The 18,953-nt window shown below is 39.8% G+C and overlaps 3 protein-coding genes across 4 annotated transcripts; 1 reads left to right on the top strand and 2 right to left on the bottom strand.

The window, feature by feature from the left end:
* Positions 1 to 487: 487 nt before the first annotated feature.
* gdf9 (growth differentiation factor 9) lies at positions 488 to 2,907 on the bottom strand. Its single transcript, XM_068325746.1, has 2 exons — positions 2,529 to 2,907; positions 488 to 1,425 (listed from the first exon to the last, which is right to left on the bottom strand). Exons 1-2 carry the CDS (start codon positions 2,905 to 2,907, stop codon positions 488 to 490), a joined length of 1,317 nt encoding a protein of 438 aa, XP_068181847.1.
* A 2,817-nt stretch (positions 2,908 to 5,724) lies between these two features.
* On the bottom strand, positions 5,725 to 7,560 carry sowahab (sosondowah ankyrin repeat domain family member Ab). The gene has a single exon (XM_068325744.1). The coding sequence runs from the start codon at positions 7,391 to 7,393 to the stop codon at positions 5,984 to 5,986; it is 1,410 nt and encodes a 469-aa protein (XP_068181845.1). The 5' UTR covers positions 7,394 to 7,560; the 3' UTR covers positions 5,725 to 5,983.
* A 1,180-nt stretch (positions 7,561 to 8,740) lies between these two features.
* Positions 8,741 to 18,420, top strand: LOC137602479 (septin-8-A-like). 2 transcript variants are annotated; one of them, XM_068325243.1, is made up of 10 exons: positions 8,741 to 8,873; positions 11,222 to 11,336; positions 11,440 to 11,635; positions 12,082 to 12,268; positions 12,344 to 12,505; positions 12,981 to 13,077; positions 13,213 to 13,381; positions 14,921 to 15,053; positions 15,141 to 15,325; positions 17,754 to 18,420. In XM_068325243.1, exons 1-10 carry the CDS (start codon positions 8,844 to 8,846, stop codon positions 17,806 to 17,808), a joined length of 1,329 nt encoding a protein of 442 aa, XP_068181344.1. In that variant the 5' UTR covers positions 8,741 to 8,843; the 3' UTR covers positions 17,809 to 18,420. The 2 variants fall into 2 exon arrangements, with proteins under 2 accessions (XP_068181344.1, XP_068181345.1); XM_068325244.1 differs by having other exon boundaries at positions 16,763 to 18,420.
* Positions 18,421 to 18,953: the final 533 nt, after the last annotated feature.

Here is an 18,953-nt window from a genome sequence, read left to right as displayed (position 1 = left end):
TGACTATTTTCTCATCTTTTGTCAGGAACAGGGATACTTAAAACTTTTGCTGTGTCAAATTAAAGAATAACGACCACCCACCCAAAATAAGTTAACAGAAACTAACTTAAAAAAATCATACAAAATCATACAACACTCACATTTTCTTCTTCAAATGTGTCAGGATTCAATAATATGATGCAGTATAGTTGAAGAACAAGGTGCATTGGCACCCTTTCTTGTTATAGCTCAACAAAAACGAAAAGTCACCTCTTTTCCAGTAGGATAAAATACTTTTTGTTTAAGTAAACACACCTGCTCCAGATCAAACTGCTTTCATGCACAAGAATTTTATAAATTCATGAAATCACTGAGTCTGGTCAGATTATCTGATATTTGGATGGAGTCCAACTGCAGAGACGGTTTAAGAAGTTTGTGAGATGTTCTTTCTTCATCTTCTTTCTAGCCGGTAAAAAAAAGGAAGAAACAAGACATACTGGTAGCTGGTTTAGCGACATGTGCACCTGGTGGCAACCATGTCTTCAAATTCCTTATAGACGTAGGAGCCATCCTCTTCAAATATCATGACACTCAGGGGGCTGTAATGGGAGGGAATGCAAGACGGCCTGGGCACAGAGGAGTCCAGCTTCTCATAGATGATGTTTTGCACCATGGTGTGGACAGGTGAACCATAGATGGAGCTCATGGTCCTTGGGCAGATGCCTCTGCAGTACCTCGGGTTGTACTTGGGTGGAAAAACAATCCAGTGGTCCAGTTTGAGCTGACTGAATCGCACCCTAAAGTCATACAAGGCGCAGTCACTTGTTGGGAACTCGGAACTGGGAAGCAGGTCCGGCAGGTGGATGTCAAGACTTTTATCACCTCGTTTGCTCTTTGCAGATTCCCTCTTCAGTCTCCTTTTTTGTTCAATCCTCTGCTCTAGTTTGAAAACCATCTGCTTGTGAAGTGATTTCGCTGCATTAGATGGCCATTGATTTGCTTTGGCATTAACCAGTAACCTCTGCTGGGGGACTTTACTGGTGTCATTGAGATAAAGAAGCAGAGGAGGGGACCTTAGAGTGACCTCCTGTGGGCCTCTTCCACCATTATCTCCGGTTTTTTGTTGATCCGGGCAGGTGACATTGAAGAGCAGGTGAACATTCTTGTGAAACTTTAAGAAAGGCTGGAGAAATGAGGTGATGTCAACCTCCACCCAGTTCCTCTTACTTTGACCCTCTGAGCTGGCTGTGAAGTTGACGGTGTGGTGGATCCAGGGACACAGCTGACACTGGTTTGAAGGCTCCCGCCTCTTAATGCTCAGGTAGCACACTGAGGCAACGGGTGACGCAGGAACATGGTCAAAGTGGTAGAGCAGGGCAGACTTCAGAAGATGTTCTTTTCTCCGCACTTGATCAAGGCTGTAGGAAAGATCCTGCATGAAACTATCTGTATGAGAAAAACAAAGTGCACATCACCAAAGAATGACGCAAATGTCCATATACTGATGACTTCACAACACTAAATGGGAGAATTTTGATTCAATCAACAACACACCCTTTTAGCTTGTAAATATGGATATCCATTTTGTACAGACTATCCATCCACCCCCTAGTCTACAAGGTAAAATTCAATGAAAGTAACTGCCCTCACATTGCAGCTCTATTACATGACCAAAACCCAAACGGTTCTTCAAAACTAGAATAACTTAAGTTTTCAGGTTCTCCTACATGCACATTTAAAACGAACAGACTCAAAGCACTCAAACTAGATTCTGACATATATTCCCTACACAGAACATTAGCCCATGTGGTAGAAGCCTTCGTAGTTATCATTACCTTATGAGCTTCCCCAAGACGGTTTGTTTTTGCCACTATCCCTTAGTTGGTAGGTTAGCAGGACGACTCAAAAATTACTCAAGTTTTGATGGAACTTGGACAGAGCATGTGTCTGAGAGGAGCACAGTAAATCTTTGGTGCTTTCATGTACTTTTTTTTCAATGCCTTCCTAAATTATGAAAAAACTACCAAATGTTATTCCACAGCATTTTGTGGATGCTGAGACATGGGCCACGCTAACCTGACACACATAGTGTGGTTTGGTGTTAGATGTTAAAGTGTTTTGTTTATTTTTTCATTTTAATATTGTTCTTAAATTTAGTTTATACAGTAATCTACTGATTCATTTTTTGGAGTCTATTACAGAACCAAATCCAGAACTACTGTAGTCCTAAATTCAGTGGTTACTTCTCTAGGACAATGATTGCTCTTCTAACTAGTTTCACCAAACTCTGCCAGGAAGTTTAACCTTAATCTGTAAAAAAAGATTAAAGGATCTTAACTTTCAATGTTCCAAAAATAAAAAATAATAATTAAAAATCCAAACAAAATAAAGAATCCATCTGTTTTTCTGGATCACATTTAATAGGCTCCTCCATGGCTCATGGCCAACCTTCTCATCACGTTCTTAAACTCTGTCAAGTAGTTTAGTGCAACCCTGCAAGCAGACAAACCAACCTGGTGCTGAGGTAACTCTTCATTTCCTCCACTCACCTTCATCACTGTGTGCTACACACTCTTCTAGTGGTTTGATGAGTCGGACTGTGTTGTAGGTTTTATTCCCGTCCACACTCCTCTGAACTCTGGAGGACTTCTTGTACACCTCGGTCAGATACTTCATGTACCTATGCTCCAGCTTGATCTTCTTCTTCAGGCCCGGGTTCCACCTGGACCCCCCGTGGTCTGACAGCGCCTTGAGCAGCGGGGAGAAGATGCTACGGTACGGATACGTGAAACCGGGTGGCGGGTGGTGACCGGCGTGGGAGGCGGACACGGAGGAGGTGACCGCCGGACAGCCGTAGGTGACTAACATCAGCAAAAGAACCGTGACAAAACCACGAAGGAGCGCTGACATCAGCGTGGGGTTTTCCATTATAAACACAAACCAGTCCAAACCTGGAGCGACGCGCCACTGAGAGCTCGAGGTCAACGGGAGCACGCACGTGCCTCAGCTGATCAACACGCGCAGGTGTTCGCAATCAGCCGCATCACGCAGATTACTGTATGAGGGCGAGACGGACGTGGTGCTCGAGCGGGATTTTTGATTTGTTTGGTTTATTTTGAGGAGGGGGGGGGGGGGTATGAGTTCCCAGAATGCTCAGGGTAACGAGTATAATGATGATGATGTGTGAGGAAGAGTCACAGCTGATAACAGACATAGGTGGGGAAGAAGAGAAGCCAGGTGACGACGTCACGCCACGCGGGCACGCGGAAATGCGCGAGAAAAGACGTGAGTGTGGGACAAAGACATTTTTAAATTAAATTAAATTAAATTAAAAATTTTAATTTAATGTAATACACTGTTATAATCCCCGAAGGGAAATTAAGAACGCACACTCTAGTTTTTCTTAGTCAATCAAATCAAATCACATGCATGCATATTGGTGTGTACAGGCCCCTGTAATACACACACCACACACAAGGGGGGCCTGTAGGCATGCAAGGTAGGTAGAGTGGCAGGCAGCTCCTTCTTGGTGCGCCTAAAATGAGCAATTTGTAAAGGGGACAGCACCTTGCTCAAGGGTGCCTCGGCAGTGCTCCGGAGGTGAGCTGAAACCTCCCACTGTCAGCTCATCTCCGGGTATTTTTTTTGGGCGGGGGCGGGAATCGTACCACCGATCTTGAATAATGGGACGACCCGCTCTAACCTAACCCTAACCCTAATCCACTGCCGCCAAATTTCTTTCACTTTGTGTGACGTCGTTTAAATGTGTACTGAAATTTAGAAATGAAATTTAGAAACTCAAAATTCATACTAAGATTTGACATTTGTAAAGATGTAGACAAATTGTTAAAATGTATTGAATAAATATAAATAAAATATATTTCCATCATCAGGTAATTGTTTTGCTACACCTCTACAGTGGTATTCCTGTTTTAACTAATTTTAGTGTAATTGTTTCATGTATAAGTATATAGTCCAAAACGTGTAAAACGTGTAAATTAAAGAAAAACATTTTTAAGTATTGTCGTAAGGGAATAACTGTGACTGTGAGCATTAGTTTATTTATCTGATTCTGTTTCACAAAGCATAGAATGAGCAGACAAAAATTCCCATGCCAGTTTTATGACCAGATTCTTTTTTTTAATGTGCTCCCATAAATCCTTGCATGTTGTTTTTAGACTTTAGTTTTGTATTTCACAATCTTATTACATAGGAAATGTATCAGTGAAAATTTTGACTATCATTAGAAAATGTGTTTCTTGTGCCCTCTAGTGGTTCAAAATATGAAGAACAGGTAAAAGGAAAAGCAGTGTGTTTACGATCTCTAAGACAAACGTAAGAGAATTGTCATGTGCCTTTTTGATTGTATAGTATTATTCATTCATTGTTGTGGAAATTGATTCTGAACCTCATGTTCTGGCCTCTAAAAAAAGATTGTGTTTCATAAGTAGAGCACTGATGAAACTATAGCTTATGCAGGTTATTGTAGAGCAGCAGGGTAGAGTGGCTTACATCAGAATTTATAAGTATTGATTTTTTAAGGGAAGGACTGCTTTGCAGGTTTTATGCTTATCCTGTAGTGCAATCAAAGAAGAAGTTTAACATTTTAACCCCACTGCTTACATGTCAAAATGGCAAAATCTCATCTTTTGTGCATATATCTACATGTTTTTTTTAATTGTGTAGCAACTGTAGCCTCTTGGAGCCACAAAGTGGGTTTTTAAACTTTTCTATGAGCCGCATGATACAATGCACATAGCACTGTATAAATCTGACTATCTGGAGGAGTTATAAGTGTACAAAAAATACTTTTCCATTCTGTACCGACAAGAAATGATGAAAGACCGTAAAACACAGCAGCAGAACAATTGAAGAGATGATACAGGAAGCCTGTTCAGTGGTCAGTTTCCTTTAGTGATTATTCACATCAGTGGAAACGTTTTGTGGTGGTGTTAAAAACAAAGTGATCTACTATGTTGAACAGTTGCTGTGAGTACAGCTCTCCTTTGTCATAAGTATTATGCAAGTAGCTTCTTTTCCACATAACCAGACAAAGGACATTGTTCTGGCACTGCTGTGATTTTCACTGCCTCTGCTCCAGTTCTTTCCATGTCATCAGTGATTGTTTTCCTCTGGGCCAGTTAAGGATGAAGGTTGTTGCTGCACAACATAAGAAAGGCCCAATACCAACATTCTGTCATTCATGACATTAAAATGTTATAGCATCAAGATTTTTTCTTTTCTAGAATACAATTTAATATTGGGGTGAGCTGTTGAAATAATTTACAATCATTATTAAAATTATTGATTATTATAGGTATACGTAAGACTAACCATGGTCATTTTTATGTCCACCACAGAGCAGAGATGGAATGGCATGCTATCTCACAAAAGGAGGCCAATAAAGCTCAAGTTCACAAAGAGATTGAAGGACAAGACATTCCAGCACCCCTCTAGCTGCATGCTTTGCATAACTGGCCCCCACAAAGGTCCCCTTTTGCTTTTAAAGTTCTACAATATGTTTCTATGGACTAACCAAAGTGAGCTTGATTTAATTTTGATACATAAAAGCTTGATTTAATTTTTATATATAACTTCAGAAGAATTTATTGTTCCACAACAGACTTAAAAGTAACTGTTCCCCAGTTGTGGTCTGTTTATTCCTCATGTCAGATAGCCAAGAATGAAGAGGTTAATTCTAAACACTGACTGTTTTAATAGGAAGAACAAACAAATTAGATAACTTCAAAAAGATTTATTGTTATTACATGGAGTTCAACTAATTAATAAAAGTCTTGAAATTATAAATACTACTAATCAACAGTGATACACTGTACAAGAAAACTAAAGCCTGCCACACAGACTACATATATGTGCACTTCAGTTACAGACTTCCAATGACTTTAAGACAATCTACACTGGTTTATGGTGATTTTATATTGACACTTGCACTTATTACACTTTGACCCACCCTCTCAGAGCTGCCACGGGGTCAGCATCATTCTCACCAGTCATGAGCAAACTTGGTTGCTGGCTTGAGTTTCTTCCCCATGTGAGGCTGGAAGAGTTTACTAAAGGTGGCGAGTCCTTTCGACTGCTCCCTGTACTCTTCGTCTTCTGTCTTCTCCTTGTTCTCGCCCTGCTGCCGTCTTCCTAGAAGCCCTCTGACCTCAGCGGGGGCACCTTTTCCCAGATAGTGAATGGCCTTCTTACCATCATTATCTCTTTCATTCACATTGGCGCCATACTTTTGCACCAGTAACATTATTACATCATATCGGCTGTGTATGGCTGCAATGTGCAAAGGTGTGTATCCTCCGTGTGCTTTGCTGTTGATGCTGAGACAAACGCCTCCTTTTGCAGTGATACCCATTAGCTTGTGTATCATCTTGCAGTTGCCGTCTTTGGCTGCCCAGTGCATCGCTGTGAAGCCAGACATGAAGTCCTTCTTCTGGGCCAGCTGGAGGTCCTGCAGCAGCAAACCATAGACTTGACCCCACTGTCCTGCAGCACACTTGACCAACCACTCATGAGCTAATGGCTCCAGGGGCACACAGTCTGAGAACCTTACATCATCCCCTTGTTTGGTAGTCTTGTTTTGGGTTCTGGCTAAAGGAAGGCCTGGGGTTTGGGTGTTTTCTGCCTGCCTGTTCTTCCAGCACTGGGAGACACTTTGGACGTGCTTCTGGCATGCTTGAAAGTTCAGGTTTGGCAGCAATGGTGTAGAAACGTTGGTTGCCAATTTGACTGGCTTGTCTGAAGCTTTATTTTGATGTAGTTGGGTTTGTGATCTCCCGTGTGTTGCTGGTGCAGAGTCTCTAGGAGGGGATTTGACCGCTATGACAGCGAACACAGCTCCAGATCTTCTTGCCCTGTTCGTCTGATCTCTGGAGAGACTCAGGACTTTGACAGTGGTGTCCGCGCAACAAGTGTTCCTGGATAACACCTTCCTGTCCTGCATAATGTCCTCTGGCAAACGTTTGGCATCACGGCAATACGTATCATTTGCGTCTGAGGGACAGCACATGTTATTGTTCTCAATGTCGGAGTAGATCCTCCCGGCTGGCTCCGCTGTATGCGGGGGGGTGAACGAAAAGATCACGTTTTGACTCGAGAAACGCTCGTCCGTCTGCGTTTTCTGCGAGCCAAGGTGCGCCACCTCCTTCACGAAGTCCTGGTAGCGTTTCTTCACGACTACAAACTTCATCTCGTCGATCTGTTTGACCACAGCGACGCTGTTCACCAGTCTCTTGAAAAGGTCTCTATTGTGCTGCTTTTCCGCGGGATCGGAGCCACCGATCAGACTCCTGAAATTGTTCAGCAACTCCGAGTTCTTCACTTTGCCCCCGCGATCCAGCAGGAAAGATAAAATGGATTCTTGCGTCAAAGCCATTTCTCCCGATCGCTTTGACATGTGAAGCAAAGCCCCTGGATAAGCTGCTCCCCTCTGTTGTCCCCCACCAACCTGCTGCTTCCGGCTCCTCTCCAATAAAACCTCCGTTAGGCTCTGCCGGCCAGAGGCTTTACGTCACCGTCAAAGGCGTCCAGTAGACCGAGAACAAAACACGTTTGGATGTACTTGTACATGTGACAAAGAGAATTTAAAAATTAAAATATTTTACCTCTCAGTTTTAAGATTCACCTCAAAATAACGCGCAGAGCCAAACTTACCTGCCCCCGCCTTATTGGAAGTGTAAAACTAACACATTATCATTATATCAGATCTATCTGTGTGACTTACATCAAATAGTCTGATGTCGATTTGCACGGAAATATCCAGAGATCTGCAGTTCTTTGTGACGTCTTTAATAGAGTACTGGCAAAGAACTATTTAAATAAGTATATATTGCATCTATGAGTCAATACCTTGGTGGCAAAAAACTGCAACGTTAAAACAACTATCAAATGCAAATAAAGTGAAGGTATTGAATGAATAGTGTCTTCATACCTATTAAAATTTAAATACAGTAATTATAGTTCAGGTGAACATTTAAAAAATCTAAAGAAGTATAATATTACTGAAAATCACACACCACAGGGGCCCTAAGGAGTCAGTGTGTCACACTCATGCTCCAGGCTAACTCTGAAGATATGTCCAATTTATTATCCAAGTAGTTTTTTTTTTTCTGGACCAGCACCAGTGCTATTTATTAGCAATCAAGTAGAGTGATCAATAGTGTTCCAAACCAATTCTCATATGCAGTATAAATATAATCAATGGTGCCAAAACTTTGACCAAGTCATGGACTTTACAGTCACGCATGTGCAATATAAGCACGTTCCTTAGTACAATGTTGAGGTACAGTACTTGAATTTGATTTGACTAGCTCTGTTTGCTGTTAGTTCATGCTGGTAATATTAGTGAACGATGATATGTGTGTCACCATGAACTGGTTACCAGTCCTAGTGGTTCCCACCTCACAACCACATAGGTTAAAGCCCCTTCAGATAAAGGAAAAGCCATTATCAACAACTCTTAATAATAATTCTTAAATAATCATAATGACTTGGATAAATACAGTGTAGCCATGAATTAACGCCAAGCTATCAATTCTTTAAATTAAATAAGTTACAGATGATCAGAAAAAATACTGAGTGTCTATATACAGTATATATATAATATATATATAATATATATAATGTATTGATCCCAAAATGAAATAAATATAATATTTCTAATTTAAACTGGCCCCAACTCGTGCAGTGCGCTGACGTTGGATCAGCCTTCATCACCGAGGGGGTGTTTCCTCCAAGAGGCCATATTGAATGAAGCTGCCCCGTCCCCGGTACCGCCGTGACCACCGTCATTAGCGTTACTACCGCAGAGCAGGTCCGGCTGCTGATCCCTACACAGCGATCTGACGATGGCGGCCAGCGAGGTGGCTGTTTTCGCAGTAAGTACTATTATCTCCACGATTATCTCCACGATCTGGCGTGACGCGATCAGACATAGGAATCGAACAGTCAACCCTTCATTCAGGTGCACATTAGAGATGGGTGACAGTGAGACGTGCGTGCAGAAACCGCAGGATGATGGGAGCGCTTGACTTGTCTAATGAATGGGTGTGAGAGCAATTTACAGCTGCGGTGGATCCAGCAGAAATGACGCGTGGACGCCCCACGGAGACGTGCAGAAATAGCACAGAAAGACAGGTTAACAGTGTCGTCATGTCACAAGTGTGTGTGTGTGTGTGTGTGTGTGTGTGTGTGTGTGTGTGTGTGTGTGTGTGTGTGTGTGTGTGTTTACCGATGGAACCCAGCAGCAGGACACCGACTTAAGAGGATCAGTAAAAGTAGCATCGTCTGCATATGGTGGTTCGGTCAACCAGGACCAGAGTGTTCATCAGCCACGCGTGTCATTAGCGGTAATGTGTCATCAGGAAGACGTCATAGCCCACAGCCTTCTGTCGGGACATAATGTATGTTTTGTTGTTTACATGTTGTTTGCACATTATGGAGGACTCTGTCAAAGGAGTGCGCGTCCAGACCCGGTCTAAGTCTTTATGGAGTCCCAAGCACAATTAGATTTGTCTCCCCCTCACTAATACTGACTGGAAATCTGACACAGCTTCATTATTTTTGGGTTTTATTCACAGTAGTGAAAATGATACCTGACTATGTGCTGTATGGAGTGTGGAAAGTAACTGGAAAGTAACAAGAGACTAGTTAATGTATTTATTGTAAAATCAACCACTTTGTTTTTTTTAATTGCTTAGCTCAAACATTGTGCAATATGAAAAAGTACAGAATGACTCAACCTCGAATTCAGCCAAATACAATTTTGTGCCTTCTTGCATAAAGAATCTATACAAATATAAAAAGCATTCAGTAAATAAAATGGATTAGATAGATTCATCAGGGCTCTAAGCAGCCATCAGGCTAATTCATGCTCCATCAGTGAATAAAAGTAGATGAGTCTACTTCTAAAAGTGTCCAGGGTGGTGCCCACGTACCTCAATGCATCCTGAGTGTTGACACTGATGCACCAGCTGGCAGTGAATTTCTAAAAAAGTTTTGACAACAATTAAGCAACAAAAGCAGGGGCTGCAAGACCATGAAATACATCTTGGCATATTGATGTGTTTTAAGAATAGATGTCCTGTTCATACATTATATATATATAAATAATATGAAAATCGAATTCAGGCAAAAGGCACTATCCATATTTGTTTGTCAAGTAGAGCTTGAATAGGCCAATAGATTGCTCATACATTTTGCTGGCTCTGTGTGTGAGTGTGTTTGTTTGACTGTGAAGGATGGCAATGAGTGCCAAACATCTTGGATGTCCTCCCACCCTGTAAAATAACATTAAATAAGGAGCTCTTTGTATGTGTGTATGTGTGTTTGTGTGAATTTGTGTGTGAAAAGAGAGGGCTAGAAACAGATGAGTGTTGTATTGAACACATCCTGGTACTCATCTTGAACATTTTGCTAGGTTCCAGCATCTGAGGGGGTGTGTGGTAGAAGAGAACTAAAATCCTCCCACCCTGTGAAGCCTAGCAAAAATATGATCTAAATACTGCAGAACCATGTAGTATTTTGCAGAATGTTTATGTTCGTTATACTCATGTCCTTGGGATTTACATGATTTTAAGGCCTAATTAACGAGCTAATAGGTAGTAGAAGTACATGCTGTATTTGGTCATAGCTAACATCTGATACTTAAGGTCTTTCAGATTTTCTGTGCTTTTTCTGCAAAAATCTGGTTTGTGGGACTGAAAACACTTTGTGTTGGCCGACAATGGAAAAGAGAGGTGATTTTATTAGCAAAGATTGTTTTTTGAACTTGATGGCAAAATGTAGGAATCTGAGAAAGGTATTTTTTGGGCTATTCAATGATTTTTTTCCCGTGGTGATTTTAAATAAAGGGGCGGTAGTAGTTCAGTCCACTAAGTCTTGGGATGGCGACCGGAGGGTGGCTGGTTCAAGACCCCTGTGGGCCAAGGCGTTTGGAGTGTATACTGGTAGTGTGAGGTGCCAGTTCACCTCCTGAGCGCTGCTGAAACGCCCTTGAGCAAGGCACCGTCCCCCTCACAATTTGCTTATTGGGTGCATCACCCCCATGTGTGTGTGTGTTACAGGCCTGTAACCACATATATATGCGAGTGACAACAACTAATGTGTGCTCGAGTGGACAAATAACTTCCCCTATGGGGGATTAATAAATCTGACTTCATTTCAAATATTGATGAAATGTAAAGTCATTTACTGTGATTTTGTTCTATCTGTTCCCAAACCTCAGAATGAAGAAAAACGACAACTTGAGCTTGGAGGCCGTGTCGGGTTTGACAGTCTTCCAGATCAATTGGTCAGCAAATCAGTTGCTCAGGGATTCTGTTTCAACATTCTCTGTGTGGGTATGTCTGAACCCCAGAGGGGTTCATGAGGAAAGGATGGTCCAGAAAACATGCACTTAATATGTTCTCTCCTGTTGTGTCATAATTGTTCTTTATTTTAAAGGTGAGACCGGGATAGGAAAATCAACACTTATGAACACTCTTTTCAACACTGCATTTGAAAATGAGGAGACCAGCCACTACGAGAGGGAGGTGCAGCTCCGCCCACAAATGTATGATCTGCAGGAGAGCAACGTCAACCTCAAGCTGACGATCGTGCACACTGTCGGGTTTGGAGACCAAATCAACAAAGAAGAAAGGTACAGATTTGTGTAGCCGTTTGTTTAACTTTAAAATGAGAAATGAATAAAGGAGGAATAACATGTAGGAGACATTAAAAAGGCTTTAGAAATCTTTAAATTGAATGCTGGTTTTGGTACTCATCAGCTATTAAGCATGTCACCCTTTTGCACTGATTCCTCAGCCAGCACACATAGAATAGGACTGGGAATGAGAAATGGCCTGTTTCTGGCATGAGAGCTGTGAAGGAAGAGAGGGATAATGGAAATGACTGGTAGAACTAATGCACTATCAATAGGCAGCTGATTTCCTCAAAAGGAAAGAATGAAAAAGCTTGCATTTCTTGGCTGCAGCACTGTAGTCGTAGAGTTTGGAACTAGGACATGGCTCTGAGTCAACAAGGAAAAGGATGTTACACTCAATCGTGTGAGGACTGAATATTGATGCTAATGTTATCTGTTTGCAGCTATAAACCCATTCTCGAGTACATTGATGCCCAGTTTGAAAAGTACCTTGAAGAGGAGCTAAAGATAAAGCGTTGCTTGTTTAATTGCGACGACACCAGAATCCACATCTGCTTGTACTTTATTGCACCCACTGGACACTCCCTGAAGTCCCTTGATCTCGTCACAATGAAGAAACTGGATAGCAAGGTGACCCGAAAATCAAATTGAGTAGTTTAGATTTATCAAGTTTTCCTCTTTCGCTCATCTTTCTGTTCCTTGCAGGTTAACATCATCCCTGTCATTGCAAAGGCAGACACAGTATCTAAGACTGAGCTGGATAAATTAAAAATCAAGATCATGAGTGAGCTGGTTAGTAATGGGGTGCAGATTTATCAGTTTCCCACAGAGGATGAAGCTGTTTCAGAAATCAACTCCTCCATGAATGTGAGTCCTAGAAACACCCCAAGACATACAAACATAAAAAAATGATCCCAATATTTATATTATTAGTGTAGATTTAACCAGGTTGTATGTAGTGTGGGTTTCTCCTAGCCCCAAACCCCTTCATATGTTGTTGTAGCAATTAGCATTGGAACATATTTTCATCTTTTTATTTTCCTCAATCCAAATTAATGTGAATAGCAACATAATAATAATAATAGCAGTAGCATTGTTGTGATACAATAAATTAATAATGAAGTTAAATTAACTAATATTAAATGAAATTATCATTATTTTATGATTGATGTTTCTGAAAACATTGTGAATTGTAAATAGTAAAAAAAAGTCTACAAGTGTTGAGTGTAAAAAAACATTTCTCAAAGAGGGAAGCATCTTGTGAACGCAGGATGATGACATGAGAGAACTAGTTAACAGTTTTTTACATTTATTGCTATAATATAATTTCTATACATTCCAGACTCACCTTCCCTTTGCTGTGGTTGGAAGTGTAGAAGATGTTAAAGTAGGAAATAAGATGGTGAAAGCAAGGCTGTACCCCTGGGGATCAGTGCAGGGTGAGTCTGTGAAATTATTTGACATGCTTTATAAAAGTCTCCCAAATAGGAAAGCTGTTTATTCAGACACCTGCTGCTGAGTGATCATTCAAATACAAACAGCTAAATGACTAACCCTCTCCTTTTTTGTTCCAGTTGAGAATGAAAACCACTGTGATTTTGTGAAGTTGAGGGAGATGCTGCTCCGTGTGAACATGGAGGATCTGCGAGACCAAACGCACGCTCGACACTATGAGCTGTACCGTCGCTGCAAGCTGGAAGAGATGGGCTTCAAGGACACAGACCCGGACAGCCAGTCGTTCAGGTGAATTTAAGGATAGCAGTGATGTAACGCATAGGGGACCACATACTTCAATAGAACTGAGGGAAAATGAAAAACTAAATTTGCTCTCTTTGCTCTCTGTTAAAACTGTACTGCTAAATTATTTTATTGGTAATTGCTGAGAGCATTAAAATTTCCCTAACTGAAATCTTTTCAGTTTTAATTTCTCCAGGGATACTTAATGTGTATCTGTGATTTAAGAAACTATACAGATTTACTGTTTTGAAGATTTAAAGTAGATAGATGGGCACTTAAAATATGAGCATGAGGAGAAGGAAAATGACAAATATAATTATATAATAGGTAGTCTAAAATGTTTGTCTTAAAATTAGGAAACCAAGTACTATAGATGTAAAGACATACAAAAGAGTAGAATCAAAAGTAAATCCTTATGTGCTTTTTAATTTAACTATCACTGTTAGCTCATATTAATGACATTTAATACTCATGACCGTTTTAGTGACATCATAAATTAATTTAGAGATCAACTACTTTCAACTCCTTACTATTGAAGTAAAGTTATCAGGGGTGGAGCTCAGTGGTAGAGCTCATGCAACACATTATGCTACCCCAGGTTCAGTCCCTGGCATCTGCAGCCCTACGGGTGCACAAGCCAGTGTGGACTGTAGGCCGGTCCTAAGCCATGATACATGCAGAGGGTTGTAGCGGGTAGGGCATCTAGTGTAAAAAACTTTGCCAAACAAACATAAACATTCATCTAAAGCGGAAAAAAGGATGACACACTGTCGCGACCTCTAATGCGACAAGCCGAATACAGTAGAGGTTTACTATTGAAATCAAGTTTATTAGATTAAAGACAGTGATGGTGATCACATGCAGCTCAGCATTAGATTCGACCAGTTGGTTTTTTTTAAATAAATAATTGCAAATTAGCTAACTGCTAAATAATTCCAAAACAGTCATTTTCTTGATATTACAAAAAAAAGAAGATCATAAATATGTGAGTCTGGCGGTGTATGAATTTTGTGCAGCTTTCCGATTGAAAGTGATCAGCTGTGTAAAATGTATAAATGTGTGTATCTCAGTGTGTCAGCTCTCATAGTGAAAAGTCTTTAGAAAAGTGTGAAAACTGTTGGTTGTGACATCATTTGGTCATTTCGTTTAATGTTATTTGTCATAACATTTTGTAATTTGAGGACTATTTCCTTTTTCTATATGTATTTTAAGATAGCTCCACCTTAAATCCTGATCACACTCTATTTTTATATTTACATATTAGGGTAGCTAATTTTTATGTTAATAATAGACATACAGCAGTCATGCCTAGCAGCTAATGCTTGTAAATATTTTCTAGACACTAAGATTTATGTTAGAAATAGGCTGTGTACTAAAACCTGTCTTAATTGTGGAATACGTTTATCCCTACTTTGTTGGCAGCTATGTTTCACCACATCAAAGTTTACACTTATTAACAACTGGAGCAACCAGTTCCTGGACACTAATTCTGTCAAAAATAGGTCATATGACTGACATTAATGTCGCTTTTCCTCCAATCTTCAGCCTTCAAGAGACATACGAAGCCAAGAGAAAAGAGTTCCTGGTGGATCTGCAGCGCCGAGAGGAAGAAATGAGACAGATGTTCGTCAACAAAGTGAAGGAGACCGAAGCAGAGCTGAAAGAAAAGGAAAAAGAGGTTAGGGCTGACATCATCACTGAAACCATCTTGGCTGATATTCAGTTTGTGTCACATTGTGCCCTGTCCCTCCGTCATCATCTCTAGCTGCATGAGAGGTTTGAGCAGCTCAAACGGATGCACCAGGATGAAAAGAAAAATCTGGAGGAGAAAAGACGGGAACTGGAAGAGGAGATGAATGCCTTCAATAGGAGAAAAGTTGCAGCTGAGACGCTGATGGGACAGTCTCTCCAAGGCTCACAACCGTTCAAGAAGGACAAGGACAAGAAGAAGTAAGTACTTTTTTCTTTGCATTTGTTCAGTCACACAACATGGTTTTCAGAGCAACACTTAGTGCTAAATAATAACACTCTGACCCCTCTGACAATTAAAAAAAGAAAGGATGTCAGAAGCCATAGTCACGTATTGTCTGAGCTTATCTATGTGGAGTTGATTTGTATGTGGCTGTAAGCATACAGTGGGATTAATGTGATAGTGTTGTCTTCCCAGAAGCCATGTAGGCACATAAAATGATACGGGGACAGATCTGGACTGACAGTGTGTGCCCAGACATTGTAGGAAGGGTCACAGCTTGCACGACACAGCCTGATGCCTGTTTCCCTGCAGGCTGACCTGCCAGAGTGTATCTCAGACAGGGGCACTGCTGTTTACATTTGACTGGCCTCGCCAATGCTCACTCCATCTTACAGCGCAGATGATACTCTGACATCCCACAGAGATATGTAATCATTTCTGCTGGAATATGTCAAGAACAATTATGTAACTCAAGAGTAGCCTCAAAATGCACAGTCACAATGCTGTTTAAATGATTAGTAAAATAGAAATGAAATGGCAGTTTGCATTAGCTTTATTACCATATGGATGAAAAGAGCATCAAGGGTTTCTACTGTATGGTCTAAAATAATGCGGTTGAGGATCACCATTACTGTGCTATTTTATCCAGTGAGAAAAAAATACACACAATTATAAATATTTAATATTTCATCAAAATGGCTAAATAGATTGAGTTGTTAATATATAATATAATATATATATATTATATAATAATAATATTGCTCATTTTGAAAACTCGATGATGATGAATGCAATGGTTTCATGTTTTGAAAAAAACATCCAGGTATGTTTAAAATGTGCACACTGCAAAAAACTGATAGCTCTTGATTACTGTAAGTTATTCTTTCTTTCTTAGCCCATTTAACCAGGAGTCCCCATGACCTTAAAAATCTATTTTACAAGTGACACCTAAGATAATTTAAATCATCTACTTAACTGTTTAAAAGCAGCGTAACCGAAAGAATAAACTGATGTGTTCACCTCTGCAGACAATATTAGAGAAAGAACACTGAGTTTTATACACAACAACTATCATGGGTGTCAGTGTTATTTATCTTGTTGAATTTGAACATAAAAACCATTTCAATCCTTAATTTTAGCAACCAGATTGAAAAACAGATCTACTTAGTGAGATTAAATCCTCTAAGTGTGGTCTCTGCCTTATTGGAGTCCAGGTTTTTATGAACTCATGTTAAATTATCAAAATACCAGCCTGACCGACTCAGATTAAATCTGGGCCACTAATAAAAACGTTAATGCTCAAAAACTTTATAACCCCAACACTGTTGTATCCCCAATCATTCCATTATTTTGATTTCCACCATACTTTCCATGTTTTCTTTCCCATTATTTGTCATATTTCTTTCCCCTTTTAGTTGATTGATGGCTCAAACATCCATGGAAACAAGAAGTGTGTCTGCCTTCAGCATGGGAAAAAGAGACTGTCATATCTGACATCACTTCTTGACACTGCATGTGTGAGATCATGTCAAAGTGATAATGCACAACATTGTGATAGCTCTAAGCCGCTGTATGTATGCGGACCACAAAGATGACTTTGGTCAGTGTGCTTATATGTCCCTCATGCTGACTCTGCTAGACACACAACCCGTGGACTGTTTTCATAACACGTAGCTCGTGTTGTTTTATCTTCTTGCAACGAAAGTCTGTTCATCTCCTGCTGTCTACATTTCTCAACGAGAATACGCAATGAAAATATAAAGGGAGACTTTCAGTTACTGACTGAGTTGAACCGATTGTTGTGAGTTGTGTGATGTGTTGGCTTACAGTGAACATTTGTTTATTTATCCCTGCAGTTGTGTGATAGGATCCCTGATAAAAGCAGGATGTCATAACACTAAAATATTGATATTAATCTTTTATAGTTTGTAATATTATTTGATTAATACAATTGCATGTAAATTTATAAACAAAATAGTTTGATCAATATACAGTGACTTTAGTACGAGTCAAATATTTTGCGTTCTATAAATCTCAAATTACTAGTCATTGTAAACCAAAACGTGGCATCAGTTCATCTGTTGGAACTGAATGCAGTCAGTTCCATTGGACATCTTCTCACATCAGTCATCAGTGGATATCATATTTCACCATTTGTGTCATGACATAACAACATATATTTGATATAAAAAGAGTACAGTAAGCATTAACAGTGTTTGTGTAAAGAATTGTCCCTTTAGTTCAAATGTCACTTCTTTTTTTGCTTTCAGACACTGACACCAACTAGTGCAAATAACAAAATGATAAACTTTCTAATGCATTGCACTCATTATTTTATCAGTGCTTCTAATCTTGTGGTTTGACTAATGACGTAACTGAACTGCTGTTCTTTTTCTCCTTTTATAGCTTCTTTAGTCTTCCATCTGCGTGCTCCTTAACCTCAGGAAGGAATTTGAATTAGATGACTTTCTACCACAGCAAAAGATTACAAACTAACCAACAAGTGTATTATTTTTGCAATTTGAAATAGCAGAGTGAGTGAGTTGACCTGAAGTCTTCCATGTCTACAAACTCCCCTTTCAGCTTTTAAGCATTGCTCTGTAGCATGGTCGCCGCATGGCTCCTTACCTTTTATGTACATTCAAGATTTCTTTTTGATACATAAAATATGCTGAAATGTTTTTTCATGTGCGATGTTATACATTTAGTTTTTGCCTGGTGGTAGTTTACACTGTGAAACATAATATTGTTGTTGCTGTATATTCTACAGAGTGTACATTGTATTATGAGTTAAAGCACTTTAAATCAGTCATATACAAAAAAATATATCATTGATTTTAGTAAAAGAATCCCTCTACTAATCCCATCAGTCCTTAAGTAGCGTCAAAAACATTTAGTTAAGTACGTTATAGTTTTATTTTATAGTTTCAAAAAAGCAAATACTGTATTGTCATTAGGATAAGAGTATACATATGCTTATATTGAGGATTAATCTCTTAATGTTTGTCTAATATGGTGGATCTGTGTGGGTCTGCTCGCAGATTTTTACAACCTAATGTAATAAAGAATTACTCTCCAGAAAAATTGCTTTTCTCTTCATTTTTTGCTCATTTTGGCAGAGAAGATTGACAAGTGGACACGGATATGTGTTTCAGGATCCTTCCAGAATCTTCCGGACTCAACCAGTAGATACCGATTGAGTAGAAAAAGCTATAGTATACTGTGGTATAATGGTATACCTAAAAAAAAGTAAGCGTAGAAAAATTTACATATAAAATATTTCATCCGTTCCGAAAAATGCACAAATTCAAATTTCCCCAGTATTTCTCCTGTAATGTAGTTTGTTGGCCTGCGTTGAACGTATATCCAATAATAAAACATACTCTTTCAGACGATGTATTATTACTAATATTTTTATTCTGTATCATTTTTGAGCGTAAAGTGACAATTTCGATGGACATCATTAGAGACGTGCATATGCTGTATGTCACCATGTTTAGCCATGTCCCACCTTCTCAGACTGCGATTGGTGTGCTGAACTATAAAAGGCGGGGCTTAATCGTCAATGGCTGACTACATGTCCAATAGAATTTCAGAAGCCTGTCC

This window comes from Antennarius striatus, chromosome 10 (genome assembly GCF_040054535.1).
Source record: "Antennarius striatus isolate MH-2024 chromosome 10, ASM4005453v1, whole genome shotgun sequence".
In the NCBI taxonomy this organism is placed as follows: domain Eukaryota; kingdom Metazoa; phylum Chordata; class Actinopteri; order Lophiiformes; family Antennariidae; genus Antennarius; species Antennarius striatus.
This window is presented reverse-complemented; position numbering and strand designations above follow the sequence as displayed.